General features: G+C 40.5%; 1 protein-coding gene across 6 annotated transcripts in view; it reads right to left on the bottom strand.

Annotated features, from left to right (window-relative positions):
* The window catches only part of nbeab (neurobeachin b), a 170,710-nt gene that overhangs the window by 14,587 nt on the left and 128,577 nt on the right, over positions 1-27,546 (bottom strand). For all 6 annotated transcript variants that reach the window (XM_079354490.1, XM_079354485.1, XM_079354486.1 and 3 more), the window contains 8 exons: positions 19,750-19,867; positions 19,574-19,676; positions 18,639-18,754; positions 15,084-15,196; positions 7,743-7,883; positions 6,611-6,727; positions 3,117-3,269; positions 319-486 (listed from right to left, as the gene is read on the bottom strand). In XM_079354490.1, coding sequence (XP_079210616.1) covers positions 319-486; positions 3,117-3,269; positions 6,611-6,727; positions 7,743-7,883; positions 15,084-15,196; positions 18,639-18,754; positions 19,574-19,676; positions 19,750-19,867 — 1,029 coding nt within the window. The remainder of the gene's footprint in view (positions 1-318; positions 487-3,116; positions 3,270-6,610; positions 6,728-7,742; positions 7,884-15,083; positions 15,197-18,638; positions 18,755-19,573; positions 19,677-19,749; positions 19,868-27,546) is intronic.

The raw sequence follows: 27,546 nt of genomic DNA, 5'->3' as shown, positions 1-27,546 counted from the left end.
AGCATACAAGAGAACAGAAGATGATGTTTGGATCTATGAATAATGTGGCCAAATGTTTAAAAAAAGTTTTTTCCATGAAAGATGCAATAACCCAGGTGATCTAGAAATAATGTTGATAAAAATACATTCTTGATGAGTAAGAAACTCTACATTTTTTTATTGCTTACATGTGCATGACGCATGAATTGATTGACAGGTGTGTGATATGGAAGCTCGTGAGAATTGGCACATGGCAGAATCCAAAGACAGGAAGTTGTGTTGATGCTAGATATGGAGGTGGGGGTTGTATTTAAGGCAATATGTGTGAGTGTGCCTTACCTCTCTTAACGCAGGGTCAGTGATACTGTCCAGCTTGGCGGAGCCCTCGTAAGTCAGGTAGTGAAAGACGTTGAGGGCACGCACCGCCTCCGGGCCCCGCTGCTTGTAGCCGAAAATAAGGTCAATCCACTGATGCAGCTGACATGACACAAACTCGCTTTCCAGGGCCTGTCAGAGGAGAATGGGGCAAGTAGAGGTGAGAGGCACACCAGCAGCACAAGGGGTGAAGATGGAACACAAATTATAGTTGATACAGCAAAACCCAGCCTACACAAATGACCTACCAGGGCTTAACATCCCTTCAGATAAGACAGAACTAAGAGTACTGTGTGGGGAAAATGACCCACATTAAATGTAATAAAGAACAATGGAAGAAAAAAAAAACAACTGTAATGTAATGTACTATGAATTATCGTATTCCAGGCAAAACCCATTTTCACATGTCAACCTAAAACACCGACCCTGCTATCTTTGCATGGAGACAAAGAAACGGATTCACACTAACAGGGATCCAATTTACTGTAAACCCATCTGCAGGAGCAGCATGGATAAATTGCAAGTGAGCCTGAAAAGCTGACTTGATTTCTTGTGGGTTTGTTGGTAAGAAATATGGAATACGATTTGAGGCTGATAATTATTATAAATACACTTATGGAAACTATGCAGTGGGGGTTTGATGTATTGTTCCACAATATAGTACCATATTATTCCCATACATGCTGGTGTAAGGCTTTGCTGGAGGAATTTACACTCCTCCCCTCGCGTCAAGGATAACAGCCATTACCAACAAAGCCTGCTCGAGCACACAGAGAGTTTGCCACAGGGCATATCACTACAATTGAAAGTGGCACATGCAAAGATGGGAAGTGGGAGGATGAGGGAGGGAGGGAAGGAGGGAGAAGGAGAGAAGAAAAAAAAGGAGGAAGAGAAAGACAGAGGGGGAAGGCAGGAAGAAAGGTTCACTGACAGAAATGAAATAATAGAGGAAGCAAGAGTGTGGGCTAGCTCGGGAACAGAACAAAAGGAAGACAAAAAATGGAGGCAGGAGAAGACTATGATTTTCTGAGCATGTGAATACGCGGGTCTTTGAATGTAACAATGCCAGGCTACATCACACATGTATCCTTCAGCAGTTAGAAAATATCCTCTATAATCCTTTTGTCATCCTCTCTCCTTGTTTTGGAGATGCAGACATGCCTTTAACAGCTCCTAAACTCTCTCCTCTCTCTCTCTCCTTCTCCTCCCCACTCTGCCGGTACACAAGTCTGATGGAGGTCGACCATGCAGCATTGGTAGAGTACGGGAAAGGTCACCTCCATACGACCAGCCCAGCTCTGTCACTCTGGCTGAAAAGGTCAAGCGTGTTCCCACAGCCTCTTTTTACCTCTGGTTCAAAAATATTGTGGCCCCTAACCTCAGAATACATAACATGCACCACACTCTCTTACTAGCAGTATTATTGTTCCTATAACTTAGTACATTTCTGCTAGGACAGAAGGACTGTTTTTATTCATGTGTAAAACTGAAAATAATAATGTATCGTATGGATTTGAAATAAGAACAACACTTGCCAAATTATAAAGCATTTAGAATATACACATTCTATGCAACAAGCTTGAATTATTTACACATCTCTCATTCTTCACATAATCGTTTTTAGGTCAATGTGAAATCTTCTTGCTCGTGTCAAATGGACTATTTTGTTTTAACTTAATAATAATAATCAAATATTGATCAAAACATTAACAGCAACATAGAAACTGCACTCTAAATCTATTCTCTCATTTAGTGCTACATTGAAGCTGTTGGACCAGGTAGGCTAGCATTATGTTGTGTACAATATACTGATATTACAGTATTGGGGTTCTGGGAAGTGAACATACTTTTCCAAATAATTAGCATATGGTCAACATTTCTCTAGCCATAGAGATGCTTTTTCAGCTTTCAGCATTGTGTGCACATACCATGGCCATTCATCACGAAGCAATCGTATGAAATGCTAGTCTTCTCTTTCATTAGCTTCAGCGGGGAGCAGAGACGTTGAGTTTCTACAGTAAGTGATTCCAGATTAAACAGAGAACAGAGCTCATTTTCAGCAAGAGACGGTTTAGATCTCAATTTCTGCCTCAGTGCTACACCTAAAAAACCTGCTGGGACTTATAGACCACATGTTGATAGACTGTCTGTATAAAACACGCATGCATACTGTCTGTATACAGTACAACACACACACACACACACACACACATACTGTCTGTATTAAACACGCACACATAATATGTTCACACACAGACGGAGAGGACTCGCCGTGCGCTGCCAGAGTGATGAGGCCTGGCATTAGAGAGGGTAACACTATAGGGCTTGCCCTCGGTCCTGTCCTACAGTGACATCACTGGGGTCACGGGTACAGTATTAAGCAGTGCACTTTATTAGATGCTTCATGAATAAGACAAGGAGAATCAGATGCATGTGAAGGTTACGAGTGGAGCAGGAAATGGATGTCTTTGCTGCTAACAGTAGGAATTTAAAATGTAGGAATTTAAAATGTAAAGAAGTCTATAAAAGGAAAAATAATTAATATACTTTTGCAGCTGTCTGACTAATTATTAGAAATGTTGAATATGTGTCAGTGCTCTAAATTCAAATGACAAGGAATCACAACAACACCATTTTAAAGTAATCAAACGGTCTTTGGCTCTTGCACACATGGTCCAGTAGAGAGGGAGGGTATCTGCTTATCTTCTATTTAGCTAAAATAATGTCATAATTTCGTACTGTTACAAAAACCCAAACCTTACCATCCTGTTGATCCTGACAAGGTCTTCAGGTTTTTTGGCCCAGGCTGGCAGGTCCACGTCACAGACCATGGTCCTGTCCTCCCTCATGCCCAGATGGTATCCATTACTGTTGACGAACATCTCTGGGAGGTAGTAGAACTCGGGAATCAGTTCCTGTGTTTTGAAGGAGGACGGAGAGATGTTCATGTTTATAGAATCACTGACAAGACTGCATCTGATAGGAACGTTTTTTTACAATATCATCGCCAAGCAATTTAGTACAAAGCAAGAAATAAAACGTGAGGACAAAGCAACACACACAAGAAAAAAAGGTTCTGAATCCCACTGAAATGAAGTGGGAGTCCAGGGGGAAAGGTAACACAAACAAAGTACACAGCAGGCCCCGTGAAGGCGGTAAGAGGTGCTAGTCCAGTTATTCCAGGCAGAAGTGTTAGGTGTGTTAAATGAAACTGGAACTGTGTTGGGTTTTTCTGCATGGTCTCTGGGCTCTTGTGATGAGGTCAGGACCTCGCAGTGCAGGGGAAGTCAGCACTGTAAAAGAAGCCCTTACATAAAGACTGGTGTAGTCCATACATCCAAGAAGAGAGCAAATATTTACCCCAGGGTGAGAAAAGCTTGTCCGAAAGACAGTTCTCGTTGCTGAAAGACCGTCCTGTTATTTTTGAAGCAAATGCATTCTCTACATTGCTGCATAGTATTTCCCAAAGCTTAATATATGATTTAACTATGACTTTAACCTACCAAGTTATCATTTACATAACTCGAACATTAACTTTAATAACTTGCTAAACACGAAGTCCACCACAGCGAAGTTGACCCTTAACACTGTTTTAAAAAAAATCTTGAATCCTTCATGTCTGATTCATTATTTGTGTTTTTTCTTTCAAAAACAGAGGTTAAGCGAAAAAACTGACTCGAAAATAAAGATACATCTTTTAAAAGCAAGATCAGTGTAAAATTCTATTCTGGAAAAAATGTCCTCTAAAAAAGAATATATATATATATATATATATATATATATATATATATATATATATATATATATATATATATATATATATAAGAATATATAGGACAAAGAAAGGAGAAAATGTGCACTGAATAGTCTCATAACTTTCATAAGTTTCAGTATTGGCTGTCTGCATGGAAAGTACTCAATTATAAAAACAAAAAGAATTGGCATGCTTAAATAGCTCAAGTGTGAAGTATAATTTTGCTGCGCCTACCCTGAACTTCCTGATTATGCAGCTAAGATAGGATGAGTGAGCAAAGCCTCTGCACAATGAAGCATATGCACACAAGGAATGTCGATCCTCTGCTCTGTCCTCATTAGAAAACATATACCTAGACGGGTTAAATGTGGCTGTCTGCCTCTTAGCCTGAGATTTAACTCCTTGTATTGGGCTTGTTTTATGAATGCAGTGTTTGTCAGATTCAGAGGTAATATGGACTTTTATATTGCCTGTGGGATACATTACGTGCAGAGCTTTTAGGCACCTATAAATCACTGGCTTTTGAGAAAGCCAGTTAGCATGACGCGGTACAGGCCAATAACACTGCTAGTCTGCTGTTGGTCACATTTCACCCTAAGCACACGACAAGGAAGCGAGTAAAGTAGACATTCCTCTCTGTTTTCCTCGGTCTCTGTCTCTCACACACACACTTCCCTCCACTTTTCTGTCTGTAAACTTCCTGCCGTAACTCACCGCCAAGCCGTTAAAACTGCCAGCTCTGTTTTCAAGCCACCCTCCCATGGCAGCCATTAATTCTGCAACAGCATCGTAATGGGCTAACAAGTCAATCACACAAACCTCCATTGCTTTACACTGTGTCACCTTAATGACATGTTCGTCAAAATCTGTCACCAGTGGAGTGCTGCTGGATTTCTTCAGACAGCATGGTGGCAGTTCCTGTGTGTGTGTGTGTTCATGAGTGCATGTGTGTGTGTGTGCCCACTACGTTCACAAATAGTCAGCTTCAGTGTGCAAATTTTGGCTATGCCAGCTCTTCATAACTGAAGTATAGATTCACAATAATGATGGGGTGGTCGACAAGGTGAGGGCTTGGTCGGCGCAGGATTGTTTCCATTTGACTTGCTCTTTTAGGAGGTCATCCCCATCAGGGGTTCAGCCTCCTTCGGACTTGTCGTCATTACTGCTGGAGGGGGCCGGGGTTAATGAAGGAGAGACCCTGGTAAAAACAAGCTGGCCTTTAATCAGCGGCATGATGGCTCGCTCGGTGTACTGGTCCAAAGCTGACCTTAACCCTTGACTCTCCGCTCAGTCTCAGCTTCTACGTGGTGTCTCTGCAATGTGTTTCTGTGTGTCAATATGTTTGGCTTCATTCTAGCATCCACAAATGCCTATGTTTTCATTTTTATAGTCACAGATTAAAATTGAAAACGGGGTTGAAATAGATGTAACTGAAAAAAAGACCACTGTAAATTTGAATAATCTGCCTGTTATTATAGTGACACTGTGTCATAGTTTACCCATATTGTACCATGTGTAAACCAAACGAGCCCTTGCATAATATTTATTGCTGCTAATACATAATGAAATACTTTTAGTAATCCAGCATTGTCCTGCACAGAACAGTGCCTCCCTTAATAGATCATTGGCCATCTTATGTGTGTAAAAACAAATGCATGCAGACATACAAGTAGTTGAAAGTAGACCGTATTTGTTAACAGGGTGGCATTTGACTATTCAGCTGTTCCCTGGCTGGCTGCTTTCTGCCTCTGCCTCTCATAGATTGTTGGCTGCTCTCCCTCAGATCCTGGCGAGTAAAAACCCTGTCCGTACATAAAAGACTACATTTTAAATAGCTTTTGTCATTAATGCTTTATTAATTGCCTTGGGCAACACTACCCGATGCAGGGTGTGCTAGAAATATATGACACTTTGAGGTCAGTGCATATTCCTGCTGCGTGTTACGCACCGGGCAAAATGGAGGCGAATCAGCAGGGTTCAGCGTTTTCAGTAACTGCTCTGTGGACTTGCAGAGGGAGGGCTTTGTCTTTCTCTCAGACACAGCCTTTGTTCAAACTCACGAGTGCTTGCATGCAGAGAAACATCAGTCTACCTATGAGATAGTTTTTCTCTATGAAATATATAAAATATAATAAAGTGCATTTTTGAAGGCTTGGGATATAACTGAACACTGTGTCTTTGTGAGTCTGTTTGAATGAGACATTTATTATTAATGGTATATATTTTCCAGAACTGTTGAGGTTAATGGTAGGGGAGGGGGATTTAGCGAGTTAGAGGCTTAGTACTATGGTTACACTGTTAAGTTTGTCTGTGAGATATGCTGTGAGTATATTTTAAGATTTACAATACTCGGAAAAGATACCGAACATGTAACCAAAGTAAATAACGTGTTTAAGGTATCCTGGCTGCATGCACGTTTATAGAATAAAACAAATCATGCTCATATATTTAAATGCAAAGTTTTCAGTTAAATTAACTATTATCTATATCAACGATTCTCACCTTGACCTCAGATGTGTCTCTCTGACAGTTTCTCCAGGAGCGGGCAATGCCTGAAAACGTGCGGTCAGGATGGTCAAATTTTTTATTGGCAGACAGGAAAAAGGTAGTGAAGGGCTCCTGCAAAGAAAGCAAATAAGATATCACAACATTTAAAGACCTCATTGCTTGACTTATCTGATTTTTTAATTGCAAAAATACTACTCAAAGTATTGACAATTCCATTACACTTCTGAAATTAAAAGATTATGAATAGTCTGAATAATCTGTTCTTTCCATTGTTATTTTCTGCTGCAGACATGGTGAACTCTGTGGAGATCAGTCATTCAATGTACCCAAGCCTGAGGGGGAATTAATTAGTGTTCTTCCTGAGAACAGAAAGCCATAATGATAATTGGCTAAAATTTGGTTTTCTCAGCCTGAGATGGCGACTATTGCCGGTTGGAGCGGATGGATCACTCACCAGCGGAAGAAAGGGATTGTGGGAACAAACCTACAGAGGACAATTCAACTGCTGTCAAGAGAACTCCCTTAGTTCATCACCCCCTTTCTACTAATGATGGGGGAGGAGGAGAAATACAGTACATGCTCGAGAGAAAACTCTCTCAAATTAATAAGCTTACCACAAAATCAAATGGACACCAACTCAGAAAAAGCTGTGCGGGCTACAAGGGACTGGTTTGTGGGAAACCAATTGGGACAGAGCTTGCGTGTTTCCTCCTTCTCTTTTAGAGTAAATGAGGACAGTGCTCAGTAACCTTGATGGACATGTCTCCAGCGCTCACTGGGTTGCCTGAAACACATAAACCTGTCACGGCAGCCTCTGTAAATCATTACCCAGCCACTCTTTATTTAGTTCACATATGCTGGTTTACTGGCCTGTGAAATGTGTTTTCTGAGCGCCATTGGTCTAACTCAGGCCCAATCAAATTGAGATGTTGAGCTGCTTCCTGTGCAGAAGCCGACAGACCTCAAAGTAACAGCATCATCAAGTCTGACAAGTGACAATCAACTAATGCAGAGTCCAAAATAAAACGCTGTCTGAGGATGTGGCTTGACTTCATTCCTATTCAGATGTTTGATGCTAATATGAAGATTTGGCGTTGAAGGCAGCTGAGGATGTGATTTCACTCACTATTCTGACAAGCCAGTGCAGGGTGGAAGCTGCTGTGGAGTAGTGGGAGATGTAATGACAAGCTGGTGTCTGGTCGTCTTCCCAATTCTCATAGTGTTCATTGAAGAAAGCTGCACGCTTCGGATTCAGAGCACCAACAGGCTGGAGAGAAAAAGAGGAAATAAGAAGTTGAGTTCATGCAGTTGTTGTTACTCTGCAAATGTTTGTTCCAGAAAGGTTTACTTTGAGAATAAAATGATAACACTCAAAGCAGAAATAAATACATAATTTAAATTGTCAATATATTTGAGAAATGAGCTGTCCTTTAAGGCCTTACTTTTAGGTCATTGTATCTTTATTTATTACTAAATAATAATTATCTGTATATTTTAATAAACCATAGATGCTTTTGATGCATCGATCACAGTTGTCGTACTGGCATAAAACTCAGTAATGAATCTTTGCGTATGAACCCTTTAAAAGAATACTTCGGTGAGAAAACCAAAAAATGAAATGTGTCCAAAGCTCCCAGTAAACTGCAAACATAGAAGTGTGAAGATCTGAGGACTGTAACAGGCACAGGTCTGGGCAGCATTTCAACAATATGTTAAAGGATACGTCAGTGAAAGACTTCATGGTCAAGTTTGAACATTGCAAAATCTATACGATAAATAACTGCAGGACACTGTGAGAACGTAACAGGAACTTTAAATAGACCTCTTTATTTTGAATAAAACAAAAACATGTTTTTTTTTCCATGTTCTATTTTTGGACAGAGATGTAATTAGATTACAGAACAAATAATAGAAAACCCCTATTTGACATGCCCATGGTTAGTGAAAGATTGTTTTTTCTTGTACTAGTCTTTGGAAGTGCTAACAATTGGCTTCAACATTGTAATTCATATATGTGTGCAGTAGCAAGAACATGTAGACTGTATGGACACTAATGTTCTAACTCGCGACCAGGTGGGAATTTATAAAAGGCCGTAAATGAAGCTACAGAACTTCCTCGAAGTCTCAAAGTTCAGTTCCTTGTGTTAGGTAACCCCATGGATTTGGACAGCATAATTGATCATAATTGAGAAAGATAGACTTGCAGAGTTTTAGTAGTTCCCTACTAGGCTACATGTGGTGAAGCTAGTAGAGAGGCTGGGGCAGACAAGGAGCTTTACTCTGGGATTTGTCTGTCAGAGCCCATTATTCTCCTGAACCCCAAAAAAAAGGTTCTGTCTAAAGTTTACAGGGGTCTAGTGGCATGGGGGAGCAGGATGGCGCTCTGAGAATAGAAGGAGATATGAGTGTCTGCTTCTAAATGTTGTGGCTAATCCATGTGGATTAACCCTGGCTGACCTGATTTACACCCAACACACCCACCAGGCCATACGTTACTCAGAACAGCTATTGCAGTATGTGCTAATAGCCCTTCTGTGCTACTGGGCACTATGTTACTTGAACTTGAATAAAGTATATTCATTTATACGTTCAAAAATCAAAAACATGGATGAACTCAATACTGAACATTTGGCTAACATTTTACATAATGAAATAAAAGTAGAGAGAAACACTGTTGTTGTAGAGTCATATTGTTGAGTCATGACTTGAAATGTAAATCATAAAATGTATTTATAATTCATACTTTTATACTCTGCATGTAAAAAGGCTGATGCTTAATTAACGTCTGGAAGTAAATAATATTAGTGGGTCATTTGAAATCAATCATGTCATTACAGAGTGAAGCAACGTTTGGATAGTGATAGTTGAAAAGTGAAGGTCTAGAGAGCAGAGGGAAGGTAGGAGATGAGTGGGTAGGTTTTATATTTCATTGCTTTTTGTGCTTTTCTGTTCTTTATATCGGATATTGTGGCACTTTATTTTATTTTTGTTAACCTTAAACTTTGTGCCTATGACAATATCGGCGCTCCTAACATCTCCAGAGGTACATGCAAATTTATGGAAAATGACGCTTGAATGTTTATCCGGACTGTATGTTGAATTTACATACTTCACAGAAAACAAACACAAAAAAAACATCTGGATAGTGTTATTCACTTTTTAACTACACCCCCAGAAATAATTCCAATATTTTATTGACTTTTGGGGACTTTTTCTGTTTTTATGTGTTTTTTAAGGCAACAAAATTACTCCCATTAAACATGAATTTAGAGGTGAATAAATTGCTCTCTTTGCCCTTTCAATCATCTTGTCCAATATAAGAGCCTTAAAGGCATATTGGCAGTCAATATTAATATACTCAGTCCCACTGAATCGGTTACAAAGGGGGAAGGGAGACTGGTAATGCAATCAATAGCAGCTTTTTTTTTTTTTTACTGAAAGCTGTAGCTCACAAGTCGGGCAAAATGAAATAAAATCACTCAGTTCAAACATGACTTAGTGTGCTTCCTAAAACGTAACATTTTTACTTTATTAAAATAACACTATAATTCTCTGGGTATTTGTAAGCAACCATGGTGAGACAGACAGACTGGTTTAATCATTTTGAAGATTATAGTTATAGTGTGTGTGTGTGTGTGTGTGTGTGTGTGTGTGTGTATGTGTGTGTGTGTGGAACAGTACACATGCCTGAGTCAAAATTAAATGTGACCAGGCCTTTTTTTTGGTCTTCCTTAAAATTTAATGGCAGTCCACATCAGTGTTAGCACAATTGCATTGACTGAAAGAGAAGTTTATTGAGATCTGCATAGATTTATGGGGTGATAATAGTGCTGCATGTGACGTCTTGGCCCAGCTGGCTCAGGGTGCAAGCCACAAGACGTCTCGCACTCCGTAAAACTGCGGCTAAAGTAACTAATGCAAGAGGTTAAAGATTCTGAACGAGTATAAAACATCCCTGTGACAGAAGGGAAAAAAATATGTAAAAGACAGCAGCAGATAATAACAATGAGTGTTAGAGAAGTCAACAGCTCACACAATAGGTATCATAACCAGAGCTCAAAATAGGCTATTACATTTTTACTTACCCATTTTCATTTAGTAAAATCAGGAGAAGATGGGAAAAACTTAGTCAGGTTTTTGCCAAGACAAAATATTATTCCGCCAACTGATTTCAAATCTGAAACTTAGGTAAATCCAGAAAAACAAACAAACAAAACTACACTTTCATCAGTGCCTTTACATTAACCACAAAGATGTACTGAGGTACAGTTCATCTATACTAAGATAAACTGACAAGTTATTCCTTTTTAATTTCTTATCCAACACAGCATGAAGCAAAAATGTTCTCACTCAGTTCCAATTTCACTCAGCTGTAGAAGCAAAAATAATAACATGGTATCTCTGTGATTTGTGGTTACAATTAAAATTGTTTTCTTAGAAACTATAGTGGTTGGAGAGCAAGAATAATTATCGTGCTAGCATCACTGATTGTGACACTGCAGCTACATGACAGAATATGTTTTGTCACGGTACGGTCACCATGAAGAAAAATGTACAGAGAGGTTTTTTAATTTAATTTTTAAGGTTGTGAAATCTGAAACTGTTACACATAAATTGTACACCAACAAAACAAAATATTCTGTATGAAAATAGTGAATAAGCATTTTGGACAGAATGTGCCATATACACAAAATGCTTCTGTCTTGATGACAAGAAGCCAAAAAATCCCACTTATAGGATAGCATTAGCACTTCATGGGTCCTGAAAAACCTTGTCTTGTTTACGTAATCAAAATTATAAGGAATTTTATTCATCAATAATCATGTCCTCTTACAGAGGGACAATGAAAACAGTAGGTTCAAACTATATTTTCACTGATGCTCTCATCAGTGTTCATTTCTTTCTTCCTCACCTGACCCGGTGAAACATATCACCACAACTGAACAAAGTGTGATCAAACTAAGTTTTGTTTTCTCAGACTATCAGGATCATTTGTGGCGTTGCACTCCAAAGATGCAGGAAGTAAACATAGCCTCTGTGCCTCCCTTTGTTTGTGTGTATATAGGCTGGCTTCCAAAGAGACGCATATTGCATTTTATATTTCACAATAAATAACATTACAGTGTGTAGCTCTGGTGCTTTGTCAGTAGAAGTCAGAGCTGTTTTTGCTTCCGTTGTCGGGCTGCATGCAGCTCCAGTCTAATGCAATCAAATGCTCAAACTGAAGATAAAGCAGATGGGCTCACAAACAGCCTGACTGGAGAGGAAGTGAAGGTAAAGAAGGCTACATAATGGGAAGAAAGTAGGATACAGTTTTTTTTTTCTAGCAGCAGAGTTCAGTCTGCTTAACTCAGAGTCTGTCCAGAAGAGATTCTCAGTTTTTACTAAGTGCCTCAGCAGAAGCTTCCAGATGGACAGATCTTGTTCAGAATGTGATGTTTAAGGGTAAAAGTTGAAATGATCATTGTTATTCAAATAATTCTGTAAAGAGAAATAAGTGAGAACTCTTTAAATTTATTGGGTTGAGAGAAGTCCAATACATGTTTAATCATTCACAAAAGACACGTGATACATTTTTGTCGATGGGTCGAGAAACAGAAGTCTACCACATCTGCTTCCTTGAACTTCTCATGCAAATAAATGCATTTCAATCGCATCATTTAACAGCTATGAGGAAAATAAGCTTCTGCCTATCTATCATCCCCATGTCAATTCATTACAATATAATCATTAGAATCTAATGAAACCCTTCACTGAACGGATGTATCTGACATCCAAATATGCAGATCTTTGGCCCTGAGGGCAAAGCAATGCACTGTTCATTGCACTGTTCACAGCTGACTGAATGCCCAACCAGCAGGTAATTGTAGGTGTGTGCAGAAGGTTTGGGTGGATGAGCTCCAGCTGATTCAACGATGCTGTCAATCCAAGTGGCGGTTACTTGTAGTTGACTAACAGGTCTCGGATATGACTCCAACTTGTGGGAAACAAAATCACGGAATGCCAATGTGGGATAATCTGAGAGAATTTTTGGACTATTACTCACGCTTCGGTTCATATAATTGATCTGCAATTAAAGTTTAGCTTGATCAAGTGTACCCTCAGTAACAACATGACAATATAACCTCATAACACTGCAGCTCACCGAGCACTGGAGTGACGCATGATATTACATGAGGAGACTTGATATTTTAACTGTAGAAAAAACAACACAAATTAAACAAGAAATGAAAAAGCTAACGGCAAGTACAACTTTTGGGAACAGAAAGATATATCTATGAAAAGAAAACAATGTCAAAAGGGAAATAATGTCAAAACCAGCATTGATTGCTTGTTGGTACCATTACAGCTTATAGTCTCAGAAAGACCTTTGTTTCAATTTGCATACTTAAAGCTAATTTATCCAAACAAGGTTGTTACGCAGGCTTGTGCAGCACTGCATTTTGTGATTTTTGGCTTTTATGTTAGATGAAAGAGAAACAGCAACAGTATGCTATTTGCGCTGGTTGCCAAAACATGTATTTGGTATTTCAACATTTGAAATGAACCAGTCTTACTGTAGTCACCACACACACAGCCTGAGCATACATCTCAGAGACAAACTCACAGTGTAATATGCAATGGACAAGACTCTAGAGACAGTGCTGCTACCTCTGATCCATAATTGAACAAAAGGGCAGGCCAAGCAAGGGGGAGATGTGTGGGGGCCTCTGTCCCTCCCCGCTACACTAGCAGTGAACTTTTGGAGGTAAGAGCCCCGGGGTTCCAAGGACAACTGTCAGGAGGCTCGGGCTGTGAACTCATGCTAATGAAGGCAGCTCAGCCCTGTAAACAGCATGAGAGGATGTCACTGGAATACATTACAATACATAACTGTCTCCCCAGGGCAGGACAGGCGCACATGGCTCAGCCCTGATCACCCCCCCACCACCCCACCCACCCATACAGTGGCTCTCTCAGCCCACCTGGATGCCCAACAGACCTGATCCACCGAAAAGCAGACAAGTGCTTGGGTGATTTTGAATTTTTTTTCACAACTGATGTTGTTTTTCCAAAAGGTTCAGGTACAGTAAAATGAAATGAAAGTGGGATAGAATCAGAGCTCAATCCCACAACTTGTCCATGATTCGCTGAATGTTTCACACTAATTATCTTCTTCTAACTTTCATACTACTCCTCCTCACCTCACCATCTACCAAAAAACAGCGCACATGCCTGAAAAAAATTACAGAAAATTGTAAGAAACTGCAAAGAAGTGAGATTTGCAAAGTGGCTCCATGAGGAGAATAAGGGGGAATGAGGGAATGATAAAAAGGAGCGAAAGAGAGAGAGAGAGAGCTCAGGCAGGAATGTGACTGTTTTCAGGTCAGTGAGCTGAAGTTTGCATGTGCAAGGGAACAAGAGAGACAGAAAAAGAAGGGAGGGGGTGATAAACAAGTAAACCAGGGCACAGTGAGAAGTAGAGTGATCTACTGCCTGTGCCTCTTCAGTTAAAATTTAGTTCAGGGGCATTAGAATCATTGTATCTGAGCCGTTTTGATTTGGCAGCGCTAGAAGACTTCTGAGTACAACACAGCTTGATGCATTTTGGACCTGCCATATTTAGAATGACTTTCACTGCAACACTGTGCTAATGACCTGTTTGAAATTCATCATCACCTTGAAAGTCAAATCCAAACTGAAACTTAATAACTGAGTTGTCAAGTTAAAGGTTCTATGTATAAATGTGGCCCTTTATTTTGGTCGTAATGAGAGTATATGTTTTTTGTAAAAATATGTTTTAAAGACAAGTCAGGTCAACACCTCTTTAATGTTATTATGTGAGCAACTTAACTTCTTGAGCATTCATTTCGGAAAGAGTCTTTGGCCATTTGGAAATGTAAATCAAATACTTTCTCTATTGACGTTTTTGTTTTCCTTTTGATACATTTCAGACTCTGAATGTTCTTTTGCATTCACCAGCTTGTCGTTAACTTGGTCTTACATCACTTAAAGACTGATGGTAACAAGCCAAATCATAAAAGTCAGTCAGCAGAAAATCAAAACAATGAGCTGCTGGACACAATAACTCTACAAAGAAGTGAGGAAAACTGTAGTGATTGCCAATTATTTGAATGGGTCCTTACTTTGAGTCATCCTTTTCACCTACAAGTAGGGATGTGATCCCCTGTTTAATTAAAAATAGGGGGCTTTGAGCAAACGGTCCTCACCAAAAGCTCAGAAGATAAAGTAATATGGTAGAAATCTTACATATCGCCTTTGAGTGCTTTTCAAGTGTTTTAAATCAGCTTTTTAGACTTCCTTTACTCATGAGTTTAAAATATGAAAAGGTTTCATAACCAAATAAATATGATTTTCTTTCACAGTATTTGCCTTTATATGGACATCCAAAACTAAACCAGTGGCCCCTCCTTGCTCCTCCTCTCTCTCTATTGTACTGTGGTTAATGGCCTATGGTCAAACATACCTTAGAGAGATCTCTGAAGTTCCCCGGTAAGGTCAGGTCAAGCTCCTCTGTGTCATAGTTGGTGAGGACCCATGGAAAGACCGGGTACTGATTCAAGTCATTGTATGTCCTCCCTAGACACACAAAGTAGACAGAAATCTGTGAGTGATGAAGGGTTGGAAGGGAAGAGAGGGGTTGAAAGCAGGGCAGGGTACACTCAAGGCTTCAGTTACTTTCGGGGATCAGCATGCAACATTCCAACAAGCCCCCATTCTCAGAGCCCTCAATCAGACGCACTTCCTGTCTCCTACAGAGTCTAGTAAAACATGTACACTAATGGCAGGATTTTTGCTAAGAGATATTTTTTTTCTGTGCTCCCCATGCCTTTTCCTGTTGAGTGTACTTTGTCAACAGGCTATGGAAAGCCTACAGGAAGCCAGAGGAGTCCGTCTTTAAGTATACAGAGGGCACCGGTATATCTCAGCTTTGAGGTGTTGATATCATTTTCAGGGATGTAGATTCCTCCCAGTGCCATGACTTCAAACACCTCAAATGTCACCAAAAGGCTGATGCTCTGATTGGCCAGATGTAAATTCCCTCTATGTTCTTGCAGTGGTAATATGGTTTTCAGATGGTAACATGTGTCAAAGGAAATTCATGGGAAAGCCAAGAACATGTACCATGCTGTCAATAATGCTTTTCTTTTGAAGATGACACTGATGCAGCTGTGAGGTCAGGTGGTGGCCAGTCATAATCCAGGATTGGGACAGGGCTGTTTTTGGATGGTTTTGTTGGATTTTTTACAACTGGTTATAAATCATGCTTAAAATAAAAGGCTCATAGCAATTCAACTATTTGATTTCATCCACCAGCTCCGCAGAGGCCTCAGCTTAAACAATACAGGGATAATGTGGGGGCTAAATACAAGGGCTCCAGCACAAGAAACACGTGGGCTGAGATCTAAAACTGTCTACGATCCCTAACCCTAAAACCAACAGTGCTGATAAACACTGTATTTCCATCCATTCCAGATTATCTAATCTTTTTCAAATGTATTCATGAAACACATTTAAAACCCAACAAACTTTGACCAAAATGCTGTTCAACAGTTCCCAAAAAAAAACACAAAGAATTTGAAAGTGTTAAGACCAATAGGAAAGTAAGTGTCAGATGAATGCATTACATCAATGTATGCTTTAGAGTCAGCATTTCATTTATTGATTAATTTAAATACTGGAAACATTTTAGAGTTCAAGGGGTTTACACAAGGCCCATAATCCCTTGCACACTAGTAAAAGCCATGTGTGCAAAGATCCTTCAAAGGGATCAATCCATCCAAGATTCCAGGACATGATGGCCCCACTAAAAAAGCTCTACAGTTGTTTGCAAATCAGTTGGTGAATGTTCTCTAAGATATCATGAATCTCTAACTGCTCTATCCAGTAATCCTATCATGTTTGAGAAAGAACATACGTCCCCAGAAAAAAAGTTTGGGTAGCACTGACTTCAATCATTCCAATACGGACTTCCTGTAGTGCTTTAAAAGGCTAGTCATCATCTCCTCTTTCCTTGGCTCACTGGAACCATTTCAGGTTACAAACAAAGCAAACAGATTAAGAAACACAGCTATAGACATAGACCGCCACATAACATAACATATGTTAAAATGCTGATTACTGACTATCCAGAGAGGAGGCAAAGGAGGATCTGACTGTGAACTACAGGAAGCAACTGGATGAAGACCACACCCTTACTGCAACTCCATCCATGAGACTACAGCTGAGATTCAGCAGCTTCAGGTTCTTGCACAGGCTGAATATGGACTCCAGGACACTCTAAAACTTTTACAGGAGCACCATGAAGAGGTTAACAGGTTCATCAAAGACCCCAGTCACCAGAGCCACATACTGATCTGCCTGCTGCTGTGGAGAATAAGGTGCCACAGCTTCAGCTCCCACCAGGCTCAGGACAGAGTCATCCCTCAAGCCACGAGACTGTTGAGCTCTCAAGCTCATTAAAATGTTGCTGTGACTTTACAGAATAAACTGTCATGCCATGTTGTTGACTTCCTCATTGTTTTATACACTTAATTTGTGTAACATTTTCTAGACCTAGATTTTAAAAGCACCGTTTATGATTGACATTGACTCTTTTAGAAGTACGATTCTCATTGTTTGTTACTGTTTATTCAAGTGTTAAAGGGAGCTTTAACAGACACCATTAGAGGATATTATAAACACTCCGGCAGATCAGTGAAGGAGAAAATAAATATACTTTCTTAAGTTTGGTTGATGTTTATGGGGACATTTCAAGAATAAGTCAGATCATTGATGTTTATTGTCTTCTTTAAAGATTCATTATTATAGGTAAGGGCCAAACACATTAACAGCTGGAAGCAAAAGTCAGAAAAATTAAAGTTAATTAATTAATCCAAATGATAATATTTATTTGCTTACAATATCATTCAATGCAATATAATAAGAACGTTCAATAGAAATACTCCAGTTTTTAATGATGACTTAAAAATAAGCAAGCTTGCATGTCTCCTCTCACTCCTGAATGGCAGCAGGTTAACATCAGGTTATCTAAATCGAGCTGAGTGAGCGCTTATCTGTGACAGGATAGAGAATAGGAAGGTTTCTGCAGAGTGTCCGGGGTCTGGGGGAAGCTCGGGAGCATAATTATCCAGGTTATTGCTGTACAGTAAAAGAAGCAGCAGACAGAGTGAGAAGAAGAGTAGGGGGTGTTAGTGTGGTTCTGAGCCCTGAGTTAGGATGGCAGGATGTTAATAATAGTGGAATAGTGTTTAATTAGAAGACCACTTCCCATTCGCACCTCTTCCCAGCATTTCACCCCCCGCCTGTCTGCTGCTCCGCACTGCTCTGACATGCCTGTCAGCCCAGGTCATTACCAAGGATTTTTAATGAATTTTAGGCATGTTTTTCTGTCTGCCTTACATCTAATTAGCTGACAATAATGTATCGAACTCAAGCTCGCGCTAAATATAAATATGCATGAATATGCAGTGAAAGCGAGGATGACACCTCTCAGTGAGGAGTAGTGTGCATTCGCTCTCGCCTTCCCTGTTAGTTGCAGTTCAGATCAGAGAGCCGACAACAGAACCTCTCAACTCCACAGACACACACATGTTCGCTTTCACGAGGCTTGGTGCTAATTATCGGGTAAAATCTGCTGTGCCGGCTTTTTGCTTGAAACCGAGCGCTCCTATGAACTCTGAAGTCTACCATGTTGAGCAACGCTTAAGGTTACCACGGATTCTTAAACAAATACGACATCCCTGAGGCCACTTTAAGCATGCGTGTAGCACCACTGACACAGCCACACTTTATTGATCATGATAGGTAAACTTTCAGTCACAATACACTAATGGTGAAGAGAGTCACACAGATAAGAGATTCAAAGTTTCACTAGTAACAACTTTTTCCTCCCTGATAAGGAAGAAAACAAATCAGAATCAATTTCACTGATGACTTTACAGAAAAGAATACATAAAAAAAAAATATCCATACCTTCTGGATACTTTCAGAGAATTAAATCACAGAGTTTCAACTTTACCTGCTATAGTGTTGAGAAACATGAGGTATTCAAAGTTGGAAATCTCTCTCCTCTGCCAGCGCTGGGTCATGTTGGATGATTTGAAAAGCTGCCGAGGGGTGGCCATAGAGATGCGCCTGAAAACAAATAGTTCATCAACAAATTTGACAATAGAAAACGGGTGTTATTGTTAGATAAAGACAAACATATATAACAATAAAATAAATGTACATTCATTATTCAGTATAACTGCTTGAATTCAAAGGGCAGGCCACATCACAGAAACATATTTCAAGAATGACAACATTTTGAAGCAAAAAGAAGAATGACTTTAAATGATCACATAGGCTAAAGGATCTTTTACTGCAAATAGTTTAACAGCTGACCTCCGTCTTTATGACTCGAATGAGAGTTTAAATCAAGATACTGGCACAAATTCCCATCTGTAAGTGAATAGTATAAGAATAAGAAAAATATAATAAGAATGCTGATTGTGTTGCATTGGCAGCAGTAGAGTAAATAAAAGATAGCTGATAACTGAAAGTCCGAAGTTAACATAATTTGCTAATTTTTTATATACTTTTGATTTTTTAGCATGACTTAAACAATCAATAAATGCATGCTTGATTAGAGGAAGTGTACTTGTTTAGAGTGTATAATAGGCCTGTTAGCACTGAGAGAGTCTAAAGGGAATCAGTGGTTTTCTCTGTGGTCAGTGGCCTGGCTGTAGCCCTGCTGCATAGAGTCTTCTGTCAGGGAATTAGGTCAGTTCAGTCAGGGTCAGTGCACATCCACTGCAATGACTGGACCAATGAGACTTCAAATGACTCCGCTGCAGGCTGCATGGAGGCCCCAACACAAAACTCAGCGGACTTAACCTCAGCCAGGAGTGACTTCATATTATTAGAAACATTTTAGATTTGGTTCACTTTTTGTCCTGTTTGAATGTGACCCACCTGGCTTGTGGGAGACCATAGCTGGTGCCCACTCCCACTCGAGGAAGACTGTAGACCACTTTCTTTACTGTGGCCTGGTCAGGGAAGTTGAACATGACCGATGCTGTGGAAAAGTGAGATATCACATTAGTGCTGGAAATCTGAAGAACCATGGTTTATTGTTCATGTTGACTTACTTCTGTTTGCCATGAAGACCTCCATTGCTGTGTTCTGCAGAAGGTGGCGTCTGGTGAATACTGCTCGAATCTCACTGAACATCCACTTCCCATGTAAACCCTCGGTGTATGCCAAGACCTAAAGCGGGCAGAAGCAGAGGACGCTTTTTTTCTGAATCTAATCAGATACCATCACAGGTGGGAGACCAGGAGTTAATGTGCCCCGATTAAAATTCTGAAAAAGAGATCCCTGTTTAATATAAGTGACTTCCTCACTGCTAAACATAACATTATACTGTTGCATTTGTTTTGTCTTGTTTGGGGCCACCACAACAATAGTTGGTTATATCATGGTCTCCTCTACTAACTAACTAATTTAACATTCATAATCATTCCACGGCAATGTCACACTTCATACAATATTGATTTAAAAGTAGGCTATTTTAAAGACTCATGGACTCAACACTCCATCTCCCAAGGCCCTTTTTCTACACAATATGAAGCTCTCTCAAAAGTTTACAGCCTTTCAGTTGATCCATGAAACTCATCAAGATCAAAGATGGACCCCCTGGCTCAGTGACATGTAAATAATCAATACAAAACACCCTGCCATGGTGCCGAGTTAGACAACGGATCATTAGTGTATGTAGCACTGCTGTGGCGGCAGACAGGTCAACACAGAGAAAAGCCAGACAGTTGTTCTGACAGGTGAGAATGGTTTCACACACCTTTTCCACCTCCTTCCTTCCCACCTTCCACTGACTGAACAATTTAGTCCAACAGAATGAGCTAGGGAGCAACCTTATCAACTCCCCAGGTCATAATCACACATGTGTTGAGTTCAGAGAGTGTGAGAGAATAGAGCTATAACAGGGCAGCAAGGGGGCGAGGCCTTAAAGTACAATAAAGTGTGTGTGTGTGTGTGTGTGTGTGTGTGTGTGTGTGTGTGTGTGTGTGTGTGTGTGTGTGTGTGTGTGTGTGTGTGTATGTGTGTGTATGTGTGTGTGTGTGTTTGTGGGGGTGACTGAGGTGGAGTAGGAAGGCAGGGAGGGAGCAAAGGCAGAGTGAGATGTTCAGCTGGGTTAGGTCTAATGCTAATGCTCATTTAAAATAGTGACAGGCTGGAAGAGTGCAGCGCGAGCTGGGCTGCCTTAATTTCTCCCTGGAATAGCGCATGCCCGACCTCCGTGCCACATCCAAAATCTCTGGAGCTCAATTAAAATTGGATTAGGTGTAGATGCTGGATGTGCAGCACAGCATCTCTGGTACTCTCCTCCCTGTAATGCCCCTGCCTGACACCTCTGCAACCCCCAACTCAAACAGTTGTCATAGAGACAGCAAGGCCCAAAGGAGGAAGCGTGCTGACTGGAGGAGGACTGGAGAGGAAGGGAGGTGGGATGGAGGGATGGCTGTGGAGCTGAAGGCAGACTGTTGAAGGCCAGCAGCAGCTCACTTGGAGGTAGGCTAGCTTTCATCCCCCCTCCCTCCTGCTCTGCAGCCAGATGTTCTGGAAGTAGTGTTGTGAGTGCAATGCTGAAAGGCAACTCATGCAAATATGCATCATGGGAAGGCTCCAGCAGCTCACCCCATCAGGGACATAGAAGCTTCAATTAGAATACATATTAAGTTATTTGGATGTCTAGAGACTTAACATAGCTTTAATTTTTCACTGAAGTCTCCATTGTATCTGCATGTCAATATTCTATTTCAACAGTGTAATAAATTAGATTCCTGAATTTTCCTTTTGTTGGATTCAAACTGTGACAAACAGCAAGTATTAAAAAACAGGTTTATCCAGACACTCAAATTCAGGCTGTTAAGAATTGAAAACAATATTTTAAATGGACATAATACAGTTCTCTTAACTGACCGTCAATACAATAATATTTTAGTACTGGCTCTTTTTTGTTGCCCAGGGAGAATTTCTCTTGCCATGACAAAGTACAGGCCAAAGGGCTGGCTGTCAACAAAAGAGAGGCTAAAGAGGAGAAAAAAGAGCTGATTTCAAACAGCCCAGATCAAAAAATTTGTCATAACAACAAAGCTTTGGTCTAAACCAACACGCAGGGGCCCCTGTAGACTTCGAGCTTTGACAAAGCCCAGCCCTCATTTTTGGAGGCCCAGCTGTAAAAAATGCCATTTAATGAACCTGTCTGCTGAAGCTGTCCCCTGCCTGTCAGAGGTGTCAGCCAGTGACAAGCGCTGGGGACTGCCGCCTCCAGTCACAGACAGGCCTGCCAGCTGGAGACTTCGGCCCCAATCTAATCACGCCACCAGGAAGGGACCGGCACTCTGCTCTTGGTCTGTCACGCTCAGGGCTGGGGGAGCAGCAAGGGGACGGGTGGAGGGGTCTAGTACGGCCGAGAAGCAAAGCCTTTTGTTTCCACACAGGTCCCTCCACGCAGGCTCATTAGGAGCCACAGGCGCATGCGCTCCTCTGCCAACTGCAGGGAGATATATCTCAACAACATAATAGCTATAATGCAATATAACGTCTCTGTCCTATCTTTCCCTTACATCCGCTCGCATCTCTCCATGGTTTGACAGGGGGCAGGCTGCACCGTGCCTGTAGATCCTCAAAGGTGGAAAACAGAAAAATGTTGTGACAGATGAGACGAGGAGAGGCACAGGTGACGGCGGTGTTTAGGCTGGAACTCATATATAATAATGTGCAGATGCTCAAATAGAGAACATCATCCTTAAAAGAGATAGAAAGCGACTTCATGCATGAAAACAGATCCTAACCATTTCTGACGTCCCAATAGCTTTAACCCCACATTGGCGAAGACACTATGACAGAAGTTATTAATAAATCTAACGAAGCATTTTCTCTTAAACCTGATGCAATTTTCCTCTATATGAAATAAAACCCCCTCCACTGCATTTATAGAAAAACAGGAAAGTAATATAATTCAGCGAGACCTCCAGGCTTGCATGACTGATATATTTATAGAAGACCGCAGAGCACTGTGACATCCCGGTAACACAGCACCTAGACTGCATTCTTCTAAGATTTGTCTAATAGGCTTCCACTATAAAGCCTCAACAGCAAAGATCCCAGGCGGCCAGAGAGAACGGGCAAGCAGAAGACTAAGGGGAGGATACGAGAGGCAGTTTCATTTTGAGTGATATGACTACTCCCCCAGGAGCGAGTGGGATGGATTTCACACATGGCAATTTGGGGGATCAGCACACACTGCGTATACTGTATTCAATGGCTGACCCCAGGCAATACAGGGACCAAATCTGTGAGCAGGTTGAGCAGTCGGAGAAGGCTAGGAGGAAGAATAAAACCTAGTAACAGTAAGAGAGCAATGATCAGCTAAGTGGGAGAGCATTGTCAGCCACAGACAATATGGTAGACTGGGTCATGAAAAGATATTGATATACTTGAAGTAAATTAAAGAAAAAAAGTGACATTTCATGTATATTAAAATCTCCATGAAATGTCATTTTTTTTCTTTAATTTACTTAAAGTATATCAATATCTTTTCATGACCCAGTCTACCATATTGCCTATATACAGACATACATACGTACATACGTACATATTGGTATTCTTCTTTCTAATAATAACACATATTCTAAACACTGTAAAAAAAAAAAAAAAAAAAAAAACATACCACAACAAACTTAGTAAAGCAGGGCACACAGCATCCATGATTAGCTCAAACCCAAACTTTCATTTCTGCTCAAATCCATCCTGCTTAGATTTAAAACACATGCCTTAGCATCAAAGTATGCTTCTTGCCTTATCCCCCTTAATGTGACAACTGTTATGAAGTGCAGAAATTCAAAACTGTAAAAGATTCCCACAGATTATAAAAAAAAAAAAAAATCTGCATTCCACTTGGTTCCCCTCTGAGAGACCCGTATCTCAACCTCAATAAAGTAGCAAGCTCCTAATGCAGGTATTGGGGAAAAACAAGACACAGATTTGCATAATCAGTGTCACTATACATTTGGGTGGTAGCTGGAGTGTGGCAAGATGACACAGCTTGGGTGCTCTGGCAAGACCAGTGGGATAAAGGAGATGAATATGCATTAAATATGTTGGCAGTTCACTGCCCCAAATGTCCAGCCAAGTTTGTCAATAACATTTATGTCAGGAATGGTATTTCACGCACATTAGCAGGCCCTGCAGTGCTGTCTTCAACACTGCCACGGTAGGACAGGTGGGAGGAGCTGTATCCTTGGTATATCATCTCTTCTTAAAGAGTCAAGGATCCTTCAACATTCTGTATCAGTTTGTGTTAAATTATAAAGCCTGACAAAATGCAAAGTAAAAAAAAAATCCAAAGAGTTACTTAGGACTGTGGTTCCCTGCAGTGATGATACACAAAGTTTGGCATCAAACCACATGATGCCTGCAGAAGGTTTCTGAGAGGTCTGAGAAACAACCCTACTCAGAGTAGTGTTCATGTTTATACGAGTGTAGACTACAATAAATATTCAACAATTTAAGCTTATGAGTAACATAAAATACTGAAAGGCTGTCAGAACATCATGCCCTACTTTGTTGCCTGCCCACTGACTCCAAGCTGGATGCCTTTGACGATTCAAATTCCATGTTCACACCAAACATGCAGTAACCTTTGACTAAGTAGTAAAATGCAGAATAATAAGTCATGTTAAATCTTATTGAAAGGTGACTCATAGCCCTGTAGATTTATTTTGACTGATGTTGATAGAAAAGTTGTATTTTTCAATGGCATTTTTTGTTGATTAGAAATGTGTTGAATAGGTTTTCCTTTCAATAGGCCATCCACTGTGAGTCTAACAACAGATTATTTCTCCATTTCTCCAAACATGTTTATGTTTTAATGACTTTGGAAACACAAGGACAGATTTCACTGTTTTTCTGCAGCTTCAAATGCAGCACCTCAACATTTAAGCTAATAATGAGTAGCTCTGTGCATTTTGGTTACCTGTGGTGACTAAATATACTTTGAAAAAAAAGAAAAAAGAAGGGGAAACAACAAACATGTACTCACAAATATGAACATGTTCCAGAGTTGACCCACCCATAGCCACGTTCACACATGCATAAACACACTTGCGAGCCCATCATCCAGATAAACAGCTTGACTATGTCTTTGCTAAGGAGCTTGAGAGAAGGGATGCAGTCATTTGGTATGGGGTCTTTTCAGCAAGCTTTTCCTAATGGGACTTTTTCAGGGACTTGTCAGCCTTAAGATGACTGAAATCTTCCTGGCCTGAGTACCAGCTTCCCCTGGCTGCCACTGAGAGTGCCAAGCTGATCGCTTTAAATCCAACTTTTCTTATCCTCTTTTTAAATGGTGGTGTGTGGGAGGGACAGCTCAGAGCAAGACAGAGAAGAAGAGAAAGAACGAGACAAGGATGGAGAGGCGGAGAGACAGAGGAGGAGAGGGACAGAAAGAGCAAGTGGTTAGACAAGAGGGCCTGATGAGCAATGAGCGCTTCACTCGTCCTCAATTAATCTTGTCTCTCCACCTTTGCTTTGGCGCTTCCCTCAACACCAAGGTAATAACAACACCCCCATCCATTATCCTTTTATCCCTGTTATTCACTGGGAATTGCTTAATAATATGTTACAGATTTGTCCTCCTTCATATAATTCTTTCTGTCATTCGTAGTATATCATCTAGAAAACACACAGCTCCCTTTCTGCTGGACGCTCTTTGAGGATTATCGTGGGTGACACCTTCGGGATGCAGCCAGAATCTAGAGCATCATTTTTTCAGGCATAAAGTGGAATTACCCTGACTTATCTGTCATTGCCAAAAGCACAACAAGCCATTCAGGGCCAAAGCAAAGGTGGAACAGGTTCTTATCGGCTCCTTTGAACGAGAGCGCTTGTAAATTTATGCTAATGAGGGTCTTTTGTCATCCAGGCTCACCCCTTGGGGCTGCACGGGGCTTGAAGGGGATGATAATCTGGCTGTTGAGTGCTCTAGATAATTTGTACTTTATCCTCATGTAATTATATAGTTTAAATCTTTTCAGCAATGCTAATCCTACGACATGAGGAAGTGTCTTAACCGTGTCTATGGTTCTTAGCAGCACTAGTTAGTGTGCATCTGACTCTCTCCCTCTCTCATAAAATCACGTAGGAGGAGAGCCGCACTGATGTAATTACTCTGACTTTCTGTAGCCCGTGCAACGAATCCTCATATCATTTTGATCCACCTTAGCAGGCAGGCAGAAAGCCAAGCTAGCAGCCTGGGGGTATGGGAGACAACTCAAGAGAAGGTGAAAACATTGTAGCCCAGCTGAAAGAGCCCTCCCGATTTTTGTTCGGAAAGAAAGATGGAGGAGACCAGGGAAAAGGAGAGAAAGGAGTAAAAGCAAGGGCGATAGGGTGGCTTTTAGGGTCTTCTGCTGCCCAGGGCGACTCTAGGCTATCCTGTGAGCCTGCCAAAGCCGTCAGCCCCTGACAAGCTGCTTGGCATGCTGTAATTTAACTAATTACATTGGATTAGACCATATTAATGCAAGCTGTTTTCTCCAGGGTCACTGACCCACCCACTGTGTCCCCTGCTAGTCTCCCCCTTTCTGTGTAAACAAATCATTCACCAAAAAAAAGTAAAAAAAAGAAGTTTCTTTATTTTTTTTAAATAATAAAAACACAGACACTTGTCTGTATCCCTGACAACATTTTTGTAATGAGAGTGTTTGTGTAAAAAAGCATCTAGAGAAGAGAAAGCTGTGAGACGCAGCCTGAACTTTCCTGAGGCACATCATCACAGGATTCTTTGATTACAAACCGAGCGCTTTGCCAGCTTCATCTCTACGCAGGAAAACAAACACAAAAGAAGGATTTTTATGAATCTCATAAAAGTCTCAGAGGTCACAAGACTATTTTTTTTACTCAGAGATGGAGTAGGGTGACTCAGGAGGGTCTCCAGATACTGACAATAAAAGTGTAACATTTCATTTTAATTGTACTTTTATCTTAGCTAAATATCAGAATGAAATCAGAGTAATGAGGCACTGTTTTTGTTCTGAAGAACTAACAGCTGAAAATAACAGATAAACATAAATAACAAAGCACACTTTACTTTTTCTGATCCAAAACGAGCTCATATAGTCAGAAAATCAGAAGAATAGATATTTGTCTAAAGAAGGAGGGAAAGCAATCTTCATTTGCATTTCCATGCTCCAAAGTGAAAGGGGGGAAATGAGCCATAGAATATGTGTGTTTTAATAAAAGTACTCTCCCAATTGTACCAAATCAATTTGAGTTCCACACAATGGAGAGGCAGCTTCACTGTTTGTATGTGCCCCTCTGCCTTGAACATGGTGTAATAATAGTCTTAAACCAGGCGTTATACAGACTGAATACCAAAGAGGCTTACAGCCTTGGTTTCATGAAACATTTAGGCAAAAGTTCCAAGGGCTGAGGATGATGAAAGAAGGTAAGCTTGAAAATGGGCTTCTGGGATCCACAGCCCTTATTGTACAGAAGTCACATCAAATTAATACTGAGGGCCATTTGCAGCCTTTCTTCTCCTGAGCTTTTCAGAACGGATTAAGCTATGAAAACTCAGAAATTACTAAAGCACCTATTAGGCATTATGCTCACCCTTTCTCTTCTGTTCCCTTTGAAAGTCATTGAATGTGCTTCACTTCAATGCATGACTTGTTTGCAAACTTGAAGGAAGAACATTTAGAAAACTCTGTCATGTAAAATGTATATTTCATCTTGCACTATAACAAACATTTCTGTGTAGATGAAATAAAGTATTAGTCTATAACAAACTTCATAAAATTTTATTCTGAAAAAAGGATAATCAGAAGTATTTTGCATCTGTAGTTTACATAACATTTTGTAGT

Source organism: Symphodus melops (assembly GCF_947650265.1).
Source record: "Symphodus melops genome assembly, chromosome: 10".
In the NCBI taxonomy this organism is placed as follows: domain Eukaryota; kingdom Metazoa; phylum Chordata; class Actinopteri; order Labriformes; family Labridae; genus Symphodus; species Symphodus melops.
This window is presented reverse-complemented; position numbering and strand designations above follow the sequence as displayed.